This window comes from Cardiocondyla obscurior, linkage group LG07, assembly GCF_019399895.1.
Source record: "Cardiocondyla obscurior isolate alpha-2009 linkage group LG07, Cobs3.1, whole genome shotgun sequence".
Taxonomy (NCBI): domain Eukaryota; kingdom Metazoa; phylum Arthropoda; class Insecta; order Hymenoptera; family Formicidae; genus Cardiocondyla; species Cardiocondyla obscurior.
Genome location: NC_091870.1, coordinates 6,057,759 through 6,070,012, shown reverse-complemented (window position 1 = coordinate 6,070,012; position 12,254 = coordinate 6,057,759). Strand labels below are relative to the sequence as shown.

Here is a 12,254-nt window from a genome sequence, read left to right as displayed (position 1 = left end):
ACTATTGCCGATCGATAACGAATTAATTAGCCGAGCGAATTTCTTTAACTTTTCCTTTATCATCTCGGCTTCGGTAAATTATGTTTTATAATTTTCCGCCCTGAAACTTTATATTTTCAGAATTAATTTTATTTTTATATTTTCTATTACTTCTTTCTACCATTTAATCTCTTTTTTTTTTGGTTTTTTTTTTGTTTTTAATATTACGTATATCTTACGTGTGTATAGATCGTGATTAGTATACGAGGGACCTTAAGCATGAAAGACGTGTTAACGGATTTAAATGCCGAGGGCGAGGTGTTGCCCCTGTCACCGCCAAGGGAGGACTGGTACGGACACAAGGGAATGGTGCAGGCCGCCGAATATATACGCAAGAAATTGCAGGAGGAGGACATTATCGCGTGTGCCCGTGCAAAGGTAGGCACATCACGTGCAAATGAGCCTGGTCGCTCGTTATCAAAATAGACGATAGCCCCGAAGCGGTTATCGCATCGATTCCACTTCGTTGTTTGCATGATATTCGATAACGGAACAGCGGATACATTTTACCATATGTATTACAAGTGATGTATATTACAAAAAAAAAAAAAATTTACGCTCGGTTATAAAGCAAAGTTATTGCTTCGGCCCGTAATAGCTTTCACTCTTTTTATACGATATATAAAAGATAAATAAATAAATTAACTTTCCCTCGAATATAAATCACGAAAATTTTATCCATCCCCGAACGTCCGCACGTTTTCGCTTGCGGCGAAATGCGCCGGTAACCTTTTCGTCGCGGATTTAATCCGCCAACGTATCGCCGAGTGTATTTCATTTCGGGCTTAGTTAAATCTTTCGGGTTTATACGTTAAATATATCGTATGAATAAACAGTCCAATCGCGCGTGGGTATACCGAGTTCCATTTATCGCGGTAGGAACTTTGCCGAGAACGGATAGAAACGGACGCCAAATATTGAGTTTATTAAAATAATGTGAAATTATACGACTGCTGTATTGAAGTTTTAATAACAGCTGCATCCAAACGTAACGCGAGACGTGCCCGTTTTTATCCGTTGCATAATTAAATAAAATAATTATGAGTGATCGAGAACTGATTAATGAGAATCCGGGGGATTTTTGTCGAATTTCGTAGAACTCCTCCAGAGGTACGCACCAATTCGGGCTGATTCTGGTGGGTCACTCGCTGGGCGCCGGCACAGCGGCGATCCTCGCGATCCTGTTGAGGCAGGACTATCCGGACCTGATGTGCTTTTCGTTCGGACCACCCGGGGGGCTGTTGAGCATGCCCGCGCAGCAGTACACGCAGGAGTTCATTACCTCCGTGGTGGTGGGCAAGGACGTGGTACCGAGGATCGGACTCCGGCAGATGGAGAGCCTCAGGGCGGACCTCATCAACGCTATCAAAAGAAGCGTAGACCCGAAGGTACGAAAAAAAAAAAGAAAAAAAAAAAAAGATTTACTCTCAGGTCGGTCCGACGGTTCGGTCCGTGGTTGGATCGATAACTGAGAGCTTGGCTTATCCGCGAATTATTCCAGTGGAAGACAATAGCGTGCTCGGTGATGTGCTGCGGCTGCGGCTCCACACCCACGTCGGCGGCCAACCTAGAGGCCGGTGGTTGCATCAGCGAATACCAGCGGGACAAGGACCGGGCGCGTGGACAGACCATCGTGCCCAGCGATTCCAGCATCGCTCTGACTCTGCACAGGCCCCTATACCCGCCAGGGCGGATCATACACGTGGTGCGACATCATCCGAACAAGGGCGAGTGAGTACTGATTAATAGTCCAATTATGTTCCTTCATATCTGACGCTAAGGGTTCACCGTCGATCAATCCGTAAAATTAGTTACTCTGTCGACGATTAGATCTCAGTGCACTAATGAATCCAGTGTTCACTTACGAAAGATAAATGCTTCCACGAACAATAACGATGCACATAAAAATCCTATATTTCCAGCTTTGTTTGTTTAATTTTTTATTTTACGCTATTAAGTTTTTTTTTTTTTTTTCTTAAGTATCGAACAAAGTTAATTCCGCGCGAGATAAAATCCGGCTTATCGAACCGGAGGGGAAAAAAAAGAATTGAAAAGTTAATCGCGCCTGTGTTTCTTTTTAGGCAGAAGTATGACACGCGTTGGAGGTATGTCTATCAAGTAATTTGATACGTTTTCAGGACTCTGAATTGTTGCATTTTGCAGATATTGCCCGCATGCGTCTCTTGGGGCTATATCCCGTATTTATCACGTAGGATGTTACACCTCTCCTCGCTGTCTTTCGATATAAGAATTTCGCCCCGTAATAATTTCCTGCAATATCTCGAGAAAAATGTACGCTCGTACGTATCGGAATTTCATTTCTCACGTAAATTGTTTGGATCGCAAAATCTGTGACAAATTACGATATTTAATTGCGGAATAAAATTGGAATTGTGCAGAATTTTTCCGAGACCAGCGTCGTTACAATTTTCAATAACTGCACAATGAAGAAGAAATGTAAGCCGAAAGTATTTTATGACGACGGCTGTTAAAAAAAAAAAAGAAAAGGAGGTCTCCTCCTATTTTCCTCGCGAATTTATATATGTATATTTTTCTTGAGAAAATGCATATGCATGACTTAGAATATTTCACGCGAATAATATTACGAGGAAGGTGGTTTGGTAATCTTTAATAGCTTTAGTATATCCGTCATAATTCATCAAATCCGTTCAACACAGTCTGTTAATTCTCGTTTCCGATCTGCATGCTACCACATCGTAAGCGATCTCTCATGAGAGAACGAATTAGCGCACGCATGACGTCACACGTTTCATTATAACAAGATTTATGTCGAAGACCCCTGTTAGGAATTTTGTTGTTTTTTTTTTTTCCAAATTTTCTCAATTCAGAGTAACTATGAATATCCCAAAGGAACAGAAACGAATGACACGTCGAACGGTAGAGTCTCGCACGAAGTAGAAGGGATCCGCGGCTGGTTCAAGGAACGTTCTTTGCGTTGCGTTCCAGACAAGTGTTGAACAAGCGCGAGCCGGTGTACCAGGCGCTGTGGGCTGGCCCGTGCGACTTCGACGAGGTGCTCATCAGCCCGGTGATGATCCAGGACCACATGCCGGACAACATGCTTCGCGCGCTGAACAAGGTAAGCAGGGACGCGAGCGTCGTGCGGCAGCAAGTCAGACGGTCGCAGACACCGCTGAGCCGAACTCCGTCGGTGAAACCGGGCCATTACGAGCCTCTAGAGGAAACCGTCGACGGGCCCGACGTCCCCGAGATAGCGAGGGCCGCGGACCAGGCCGGCGTCAACGGTGTCGATCGCTCGCGCGTACGCCCGGGTGCCGATTGCACGTCGATCGTCGTCGACGTCGAGGTGCACGAGAACAGAGACTCGACCGTGGACACGTCCTCCGCGAGTCGCGCGCGGAGATGAGTCCCGCTGGTTTCTCGATTATAATTACCCTTGCGAGTCGATTCGCGATTAAACTCGCGGGACGATCGCGTCGAAGGACCCTCCGGGGCGTCCTCGATTAGAATATCTGCGGCAGACTCGCGCGGAACTCACTCACTTAGACCACAATTGTAGAACTTATTTATTGTTTCGTAGGTTGTGAGCGTAGAGGAGGCACTCTACGCGTGAATTATTTATTTGATTTTGTACGCGCGGTAGCGTAGAAGTAGCCGTAGACTTGAATAAGCTGTCTGGTGTAATTTATATTACCCATTATTTATACCGTCTCACGTTTTGGGTTTTCTTACGCTTTCTCGGAGTTGTTCAGTTGCCAAGTGTGTCGCTGTGCTTTGTAACGACGCGGGTGTGCTGTTATGCGTGCAGTTATGCGGGCAGAACTCGACGTAGAGATGCGAAGATCTAATTGAACCCGGCAGGCCAGCCTCGCAGTTACTCGCTTTCGATATATTGTTTCAGCGATCCTGCTGCTCGGCGCAATATGCGTACGCTGGATATTCTTGTACTTATTATTCCTAACATCCGCCTAAGTAGAGATACACGCCGTGCATGCTCTCGTACATCGCGCACTATCGTTCGCGCGTTGAATAGTGGCCAGCCAGCGGCATTTCAATATGCTGTCGCATGCACGCGTTACTCTTACAAAGAGCTTCCACGTAGACGTCGTTTTTCTGACACGAGCAGTCGCGAAGTTTAATTGACCGCCGTGAAAAAAAGGCATCATAAATTTCTTTTTCGCGGAGGACAAATTGTATTCACCATTTTTATAAGTGTGCGATCAACTGCGCTGAAAGTAGATCGAATAATATTTGCTGCAAGCATTATGCATAATTATCGCTCAATTAATTGATAGTTTTTTAATTATTTGATCGCAAGACTATTTTCGTTAATAATTTTCTTTTTTTCTTTTTTTTCTTTTTTTTTCTTTCTGTTTTTATACGAAAGTGAGATATTTTTAACATGTTTTGATAATTTATTTAATTAGACACATTAGCAGCTGTTGGTCGCTATTGTAATTAGTTTGTCGAACGAAGCGTGCTTTTTATCTTGTTTCTCGTGTGAGATTGACGTTCACCCTTTCTATTTCGCTTGGTACACGCAGAACGACTAGAATCCAAAAGTGCAAGCTGAAAATTAAGGGCAATATTGTTTTTTGTAAAAATAATGTTTTGTTAAATGTTGTTTGTCACACTATTTGCTTCCAGCAATTATTTGCTCATTTAAGTTGCGCCACGTAGCCGCTATTTTTGCCATTCTGCAATTTGTTTTATCGATACGATGATTATTTTTACCGTACATTTCTGTTGCTGTAGTTAAGTGGCTTGTTTTGCGAATATTACGCCGTAATTTTGTACGTCTAGGTAAATAAGTGTGGGTTAAACAGCTTTAGTTTTTTCAAACAAATAAAATGTAAAGTGTATGTTGGCGAGGAAGACAGACTTTGTAATAAACCGTTGAAAGAACGTGCACGATTCTTGAAATTAACGTTAGTTTGCTTTTCGGGGGATGCTCGATTGTTCCGACCCGAATTAAAATTGAAATACGGACAGGAGGATTAGATACGATCTTCGCGCTTTTGCGGATGAAACCCGCGATCGGACAACCGTAATTTAGTACCCGAGAAGAAATCGGGAAGTTAAATTTTAACGAAGTCCCGCGAAATAAATCGTACGAACGTTGCGGACACAACGGGGTCCTTTTACCGTCGTCTCGGATTTACGAGAAGATCAGAAAGAGGTCGATGCTGATTTAACTTAACGCTAATCGAGCTGCAATTGCTTATCGCTCGGCAAGCGAAGTACTCGGGAAAGAAGCCGCGCCGATTGCGAGGTGGTTGATAAAGGTACAGCCGCGGGAAACAAGGGAAAGAATGTTACTTACGTTCGGCTAATCGAAAACTTTTCGCTATCTTTGACCCGTTAATTTGCGCGACCGAGAGAGGTTTCCAAGCGCGCTTGGTACGATCCGCGGGAAGTCGAGTGAGATTCAGCGCAGAAACCGGGTTGGCTGAGGGTGGCTGCGATGTGGATCAGGTGTTGGCGTGCAGAGATCGGGGCTACGCAGAAGCGGGGGCTGTGACGGGGGCTGACGTCGCTACGACCATCGCGGTGATAGACACGACCGAGTTCGGGGGGCCACCCCTCGATCACCAGGCGAACATCGTGACGCTCCACCATCGGGGTACACCGGACGCGCCCTCCTCGCGCCACGACACCAGGTACTTGGACGGGAGAGCTTGATCTCGGTCTCGGCACCTCATGTTACGAAATGATCGTGAATGATCCCCGAGATATTCCGCGGCCCAATCCCCGGGACTTTTTAAACGAAATCGAGGATCAACCCCGAGGGGGACATTTTACCGGCACATTCACCGCCCTATATTCCTGCCTCCACCGCGCCATTTCGTCATTCGCGACACGTCGCGAAGAACACTTCATTACTTCCTCGATAATCTTCTCCCTGCGTTCCGACGAAATATCCATTAAACTATTATAATTTATTCACACGGGCTTTTATTTTGTATATATCGCTGAAGCAAAGTAATAAATTAATTTAAAGTGTTTTTCTTTTAGTTTCTTTTTTTTTTTTTTTTTTTTTTTTTTGCGAGGAAATGTATAAAATGTTTTAGCAGAAAATAATCGAATACCCCGAATACTTTCCGATTAAGATGTATTAAAGTAAAATAACGCGAGTATCCCGTCGCGGAATTAAACCGAAATGTTTTTCGCTGGATATATGTATAATAATCGTGATTGGGTCCGAGAGCAATTTATATATATTTTTGTTTCTCTCAGAGTGTCGACGAAGGGGTAAGCACTTCCTGGCGCAACGTTGATCGCTCAGAGATCGAGAATCCGTTGATCAAGCGCATATATACATATTCACACGCATACACACACACACGTAAATGCATGCGCATCATGCACTGATTGATGATATCGTCTTCATTGTGCACATGGCATTCGATTAGAACCGATCGGCCTGATTGATCCTAGAATAGATTTTGGCGAGAGTATCATCTGGTTTGCATGCTGGCAACTATATTATCGAACAAATGTGAGTGACAATAGTAGGACGTAGCGTCGAGATTGATGTTTGCAAGAACAATGTTACACGAAATGACCCGTGGGCTAACTGTTATAATTATTAAGTAACGAGTTAAATTAGTTTCGTTTCGTTTGCTGACCGTACTTTGTGCAGTAATTTAAAAAAAAAATAGAAAGGAATAGGATTTCAAACGGAAAAGGACGATCGACGATTAGATAGCGAAGCGTTAGATTATCACGATGCGGAGAACCGCTCGTATTAATTTATATTTCTTTAAATAAACTTTCTTTTTTTATTTTTTTTTTTATTTGCATCCCGGATATCTCCGCTTTGCGGCTTTATCAGCGTATCCGCGTTCTCATTATCGACGTTAATATTTCGCGGTCACTTTCGGGCCTATTACAAATTGACCGTCCATCGTTGATTTGCGGTTGGAACGCGGATATTGGTCGTCCCCGTTGGCTCGACGGGAACATCGCGGCGCAATTACTCCCAAACGTATCAGGAATCCCGACATCTGCGCTCTAATTCCCGATAAGGCGAGTGCTATCTTTTCCTCTCGTTACCTCTTCGTTACTGTTCGAAGAAAACTTTACTTATTTAAGTGAAATCTTGAAAGAGCGCCGGGGGACTCGCTTAGGTATCGGGGACAGGAAAATTAAAGTGGCAACCCGAGAAATCTCGCTCTTTTTCCGCGAGGTAGCCACGGCTTAATCTTCACGTGGCGTTTAATTATCAAGCGATTCATGGCGGAAAATTGAACCGGAAGCTTGAGGGGGAAGAGAGGGGGGGGATAGGGTTTACCGCGGTCGATCTTGAGATATTCGCGGGGAGGGTGGTACGCGGAAGACGGCGGAGGGTGTGTATCTGTAGCTTTCGCGCTGTAAGATGAGAAGCACTCGACTATACTACCCCTGTCGTCGTCGGCTCGCGTGTCAGGTTGTGACGACGCTGGGTCCGGCGAAGCCGCAGCGGTTGGCGTCCGGGCACGCGTCCTCGACGGAGGCGTCGTCGGAGACGGCGCGGGACCACCAGGCGATCGAGGTTCAAGACCTGGAGCTGCAAGAACAAGAGATGCGAGCCCTCCTCTCGCCGTCCAGCCCGGCGAGGTGTCACTTGGGCAACCTAGCTGGCACCCCGCCGCACCGGCTCTGCCTGGAGACGAGCTTCACGTCGCTGCAGAGCCCGACGGACCTGCCGATGGCCGGCCGCGAGCTCAGCGTCGACTCCCGGGGCATCCCGTGGGAGTACGTCAGCCTCGCCAGCGAGCTACTCCATACACCTAGGCCGGAAGACGGCAAACCGTAAGGACGATGAACCAATTTACTCTTCGCGGCCTCGCCGAAGCGATGATCGCTGGTCTTTGATTTTTCTTCTTCTAGCCGGATTAGTTTTGTTAAAAAAATTTTTTTTTTATTATTTTTTTTATGTTTTTTTATTCTGGACCGCGAGAAATTCGTATCAGGGCGAGACGGGAACGAGTCCCGAGAAGAGGAGGCCGAGAGCGACGGCAGAAGTGATATTGAGCTTTGCCCGGCGACAAGGTATCCGCACAGTGCGAATGGTTGATTTTGTTAATTAATCGAGACCTCAATGATGCAAAGTAGATTTTTATGGAAAGTGTAGCGAGTTGTAAGGAATGTTTGACCGAATAGTAGAAGAACCATTCGATCGCAGGGGTCATGAGAAATGTCACGGGGTTCAGGGGACCGAGTCGACCCATCGCACCCGCTTTTCACTCAGACTTAGCAGTCTCATTTCACGCTCTCGTTCACCCTCGCTTATCTCGCTTAGATCCGAATCCTCACGGTGCCACGCACCTCAGAGTTACCGCACGAATTGATCATAAGTCCCAAGAGATCACGGTCGCGCAGGAAGTGTTCCCGAAGGAACTTTGAAAAGTTCCAGGTCTTTCGGACTTTGAAGAGAGTCCGCGGAGACGATTCGCGGGACGAAACTAATTCCTTTATTCCTTTTTGCCGCGGAAGGCCGAGCCGTTGGGACGACCCGACGCGCACGGCACCCTTGGCCACGCCGGAGACTCTGTCGGAGGCCTCGACGAGTAGTCCACCGTCGCCGGTGGTGCCCAGGCCGATGCGACGCACCCCGAAGATCCCGGGAAACTTGTCGACGGCGGCGGACGACCTGAAGAATAATCTGCACTACGCGATGCTCTCGGCTAAGAACTACTTCCTGAGGACGGGCGAGCACGCGGGTGGCAGTAACAACGGCAGCAGCAGCGGCAATAGCGAGGCGAGCTACGAGAGCGCTAGGAGCCTGGCCGCCGCCGGTCTTCCGCCGCCGGTTCCAAGACGACGGGACTCTGTTCTCGTAAGGAGGTGAGTGCATTCATTTTTGGTCCTCGTTAAAGGACTTAAATTTTTATTTCTTGTTTAATTATTTTAATACGAAAAAGTTTAACACTTTTTATTATTAATTTTAGAATTGTTATCCTTCTGTCTATTGAATATTTTTTATTTAAGTCACTGAACCACCAGCTTCCGTCTCGCAACAGTTTGTATTTCTTTCAGGGAACAACGGACGTGCACGGCAGCGTGCTGCAGGGACGATCTGTCGGAGAACTCGTCGACCCACACGTCCTCGCACTCCTCGAGGGTCTCCCACACCTCGCATCGCGTCCAGGTGGAGTTCAACGAGGAGGAAAACGGCTCCAGCCTGGATTTCTACGAAGCGAAAGTAGTTTTCAATTTGTCCTTTGATAAAAAGTATTTTCCGCCGTCTGCAATTATATCATACGTAATTCCTGGTGGTCTTCAGGGTTCCTGCGGCCAGCGTGACAGCAGCAACGACGTCTTTCTTAGCGTACGCAGTTCGCCAGAGTGCAAAGGGCTCATGGCACCGGCTACGGATTTAGGTGCCGAATGGAAGAAAGGCATCGATGCTACAGGCGTGGGTGACGCATCGCTACCGCTTCTTCGAGGCTTGTCGCCCACGCCGACTTCTGGCCAGCACAATTCACCGTTTTTCAACGCGAAGCGAAAGAAATACGTTTACCCCATCACATTGGTGGGACGGGGAGAAAGCAGCGTCTAGTCATAAATTCTAGGTGGACGTAGGCCGCGAAGCAATCGCTCTTCGATAAACAGTCGTAGCAGAGATAACGAAATAATGATATATATCGCTCTCGTACGATTTGATTCTCCTCAACTTCGCCTAGAAGTATTTATTGCCAGAGGATTTAGCAAAATAAAACAAATTGAGGACCATGAAGCGGGTAATTATCAGAACATTAGGCAGAAGTAGACGTTTGGATACACGTGCCAAATTCTTATATACTAATTTCCTCTTTCTCTTAATCTATTAAACCTTCTCGAGTGATAAATCTGAACGTTTCGATCAGTAATGCATTTCTTGAAGGTATTACAGCCGGATGATCTCACTGTAATAAATAAATTAACTTATTGAAACGGAATTACTTGGAAATAAAATATCAGCGAGAAGAAACTTGTTGTATGTTCCTAAGAACGATGTTGAACAATAATCGAGCAATTATTTTAACAATTGATTGATAAAGATAGATGTAATTAAGCAATATAAAATTATATATCGTTTAAGAGAGATATTTACAATTCCATATCAAAAAAGTTATTCTCATTCGTTTAGTGTCAGAGAGAAATGCATTTTTACAACAATAAACTTCTGAAAGTTATAATATATATCACGTCGCATCACAGTAACGGCCTATTTTGCATCAATATAGTTTCTTCAGAATGCAATACTCTATTCATTTTTACATTTTTCTAAACGTGGATTTGTCGAATACAAATAAAATATGTCGTATGTTCCGTTTCGATTTTTTGATATGATTTTAATACTTTAATATACGAATCGATGTGGCACAGTAATAACTATCGATACTTTTTTTATTAACACTTTAATCAAATCGCTCGAATTTGATAATACTTAAAGCGAACGAAAGAAAAAAAAACATTTTCGCGAAACGTTATCGCGATTACATACAGTCCAGAAAAAGTGCGACTGTCAAATATGTTCCCTTTCTTGAGAAATATCCTTAAGAATTGGAGTTTTGATGTCGCTGTATTTATGTAAAAAAAAGAAAAACATTTAAAAAAAAGTAGTACCAAATGGCATTTAAATTCTAGTCAATATAATAATATATGCTTAGAAAATGTAACATTTATTGTAATATTTATAGTACTCGTAGAGAAAGTGCACAGAATATAAAATTAATTTTAACGTAGAAGTTATTTATAAGAAATAAACGATGGGACAAAAATTAATTGCCACGTCTGTATATAATGTATATGCAATTGATGATCTCTGCACGTATCGAGTGACCATAGAGCGATTCCAAAAGTTATCAATGTAAGCTCGATGTCGCATGCCGAGTGATAATAAATTATTATATAAATTCGGAGTGTATATATTTGTATAAAACAAGAAACCTATTGCATGACGCTAGCCCATGGTGGTACCATGGGCTGTGGATTTTGCAAGTAAGACATCACCACTGCCGATATTGACAGCATGAAGCAGCTAAGAATCTGCTTGGCATCCTCGGTCGCTCTTGTATTAGCAAAGCAGATGCAGGAACAGTAGAGGGCTACCCAGGAGCACCATTTCAGTCTCATCATCAAGCCGCACATACTGAATATCATTCCTATAACGTTCATGTATTCCGGAATCATGTCATCCTGTATGTGTGACTGGTTATTCGAGCTGGCTGGCTTGTAACGGACTTCCTTGTCGGGCCGTCTTGGATCTGTCGAGCTGTTCATCTCGAATACCTTCAATGAAAATATTAAACGCTAAACAATAGCCTTGCTTTTCTTGTATTCGAAAGAAATAAGTCGAATACAGTAAATGATTACTTTTCGTAGCAAATTCTTGTATTCTTTTCTTGATTTATTTTTAATATTTATCAAAGTGCTTATCGATATTTAAATAAAATAGATTTTGTCTCGTCAAGAAAAATTATTTCATAAATTGTTTGTCATGCACAGCATTAATTAAGCGCAGATGTAATTAAAAGTACTAATTTTTAGACTAATAACAAAGCACTTACGTACGAATTTAAGGATGAATACAAATATAATATAGGTCCCAGATCGCTTATTGGAATTTGCAGACGTATGCAGTTCAAGTTTTTCGTGTCAATCACGTTGTAACTCGCATAAACGACGGGAAAAAGAACGAGCGACGAGCACCTGACCTAACCATAACGTAAAACTCGCGAGACTTGTAGCGCCGCCGTGCAAGAACTTATGTAAGAAATTAAATAAATAAATAAACACATTTAAAACGCAAACCTAAGATATATAATAAAAATATCTATTTCACGCTTTGCATTTGAGATATTAAACATTTTTTCAAAAGCTATCTTTTATAATTTTTTCTAATTTTAAGGTACGCCTGATTTATAGTTAAAAAACACTACTGAAACCTCCGACCGTCCGACCGTGTCCACGTTGACTTGTACTACTGATCGGCGATCAGTGATCGCCGAAAGTGACGGTGGCGCCAGAGTAGCGGAACTAACGAAATTTTTTATTTACCCGATTCGTTCTTCGCAGGCCTATCCCGGGGAAGAAAATCCGCCGCTCCGGCGCCACCAACGCCGACGGCGAATCGAGGTGGAGGTTATCGAGGTAGCGATGGGAGTCGATTGACACCGCGTCGTCATCGACGTCACCGGCGAATCGAGGTAATGATGGGAGTGAACCGATGCCAAGTCAGACGTTTTATTTTTCAGTAGTATACC

The 12,254-nt window shown here is 44.1% G+C and overlaps 2 protein-coding genes across 6 annotated transcripts in view; one reads left to right on the top strand and one right to left on the bottom strand.

Moving 5' to 3' along the window:
- Inae (inactivation no afterpotential E) overlaps window positions 1-10,906 on the top strand; it is a 37,012-nt gene extending 26,106 nt beyond the window's left edge. For 3 of the 4 annotated variants that reach the window (XM_070659441.1, XM_070659440.1, XM_070659442.1), the window contains 9 exons: window positions 229-417; window positions 1,137-1,427; window positions 1,541-1,770; window positions 2,121-2,144; window positions 3,007-3,139; window positions 5,497-5,681; window positions 8,500-8,850; window positions 9,043-9,208; window positions 9,290-10,906. In XM_070659441.1, the coding sequence (XP_070515542.1) occupies window positions 229-417; window positions 1,137-1,427; window positions 1,541-1,770; window positions 2,121-2,144; window positions 3,007-3,139; window positions 5,497-5,681; window positions 8,500-8,850; window positions 9,043-9,208; window positions 9,290-9,565 (1,845 nt within the window). In that variant the 3' untranslated portion in view covers window positions 9,566-10,906. The remainder of the gene's footprint in view (window positions 1-228; window positions 418-1,136; window positions 1,428-1,540; window positions 1,771-2,120; window positions 2,145-3,006; window positions 3,140-5,496; window positions 5,682-8,499; window positions 8,851-9,042; window positions 9,209-9,289) is intronic. The other variant, XM_070659444.1, reaches the window with a different exon arrangement.
- On the bottom strand, window positions 10,650-12,139 carry LOC139104177 (protein Asterix). Of its 2 annotated transcripts, none has more exons than XM_070659472.1 (2): window positions 11,563-12,139; window positions 10,650-11,280 (listed from the first exon to the last, which is right to left on the bottom strand). In XM_070659472.1, the coding sequence occupies exon 2, from the start codon at window positions 11,269-11,271 to the stop codon at window positions 10,939-10,941; it is 333 nt and encodes a 110-aa protein (XP_070515573.1). In that variant the 5' UTR covers window positions 11,272-11,280; window positions 11,563-12,139; the 3' UTR covers window positions 10,650-10,938. The 2 variants fall into 2 exon arrangements, with proteins under 2 accessions (XP_070515573.1, XP_070515572.1); XM_070659471.1 differs by having other exon boundaries at window positions 11,559-12,027.
- Between the last annotated feature and the right edge of the window lie 115 nt (window positions 12,140-12,254).

What these genes read in the sequence shown, in the direction of transcription:
- LOC139104177 (XM_070659472.1), bottom strand. Translation starts at nt 11,271, where the DNA reads ATGAACAGCTCGACAGATCCAAGACGGCCCGACAAGGAAGTCCGTTAC.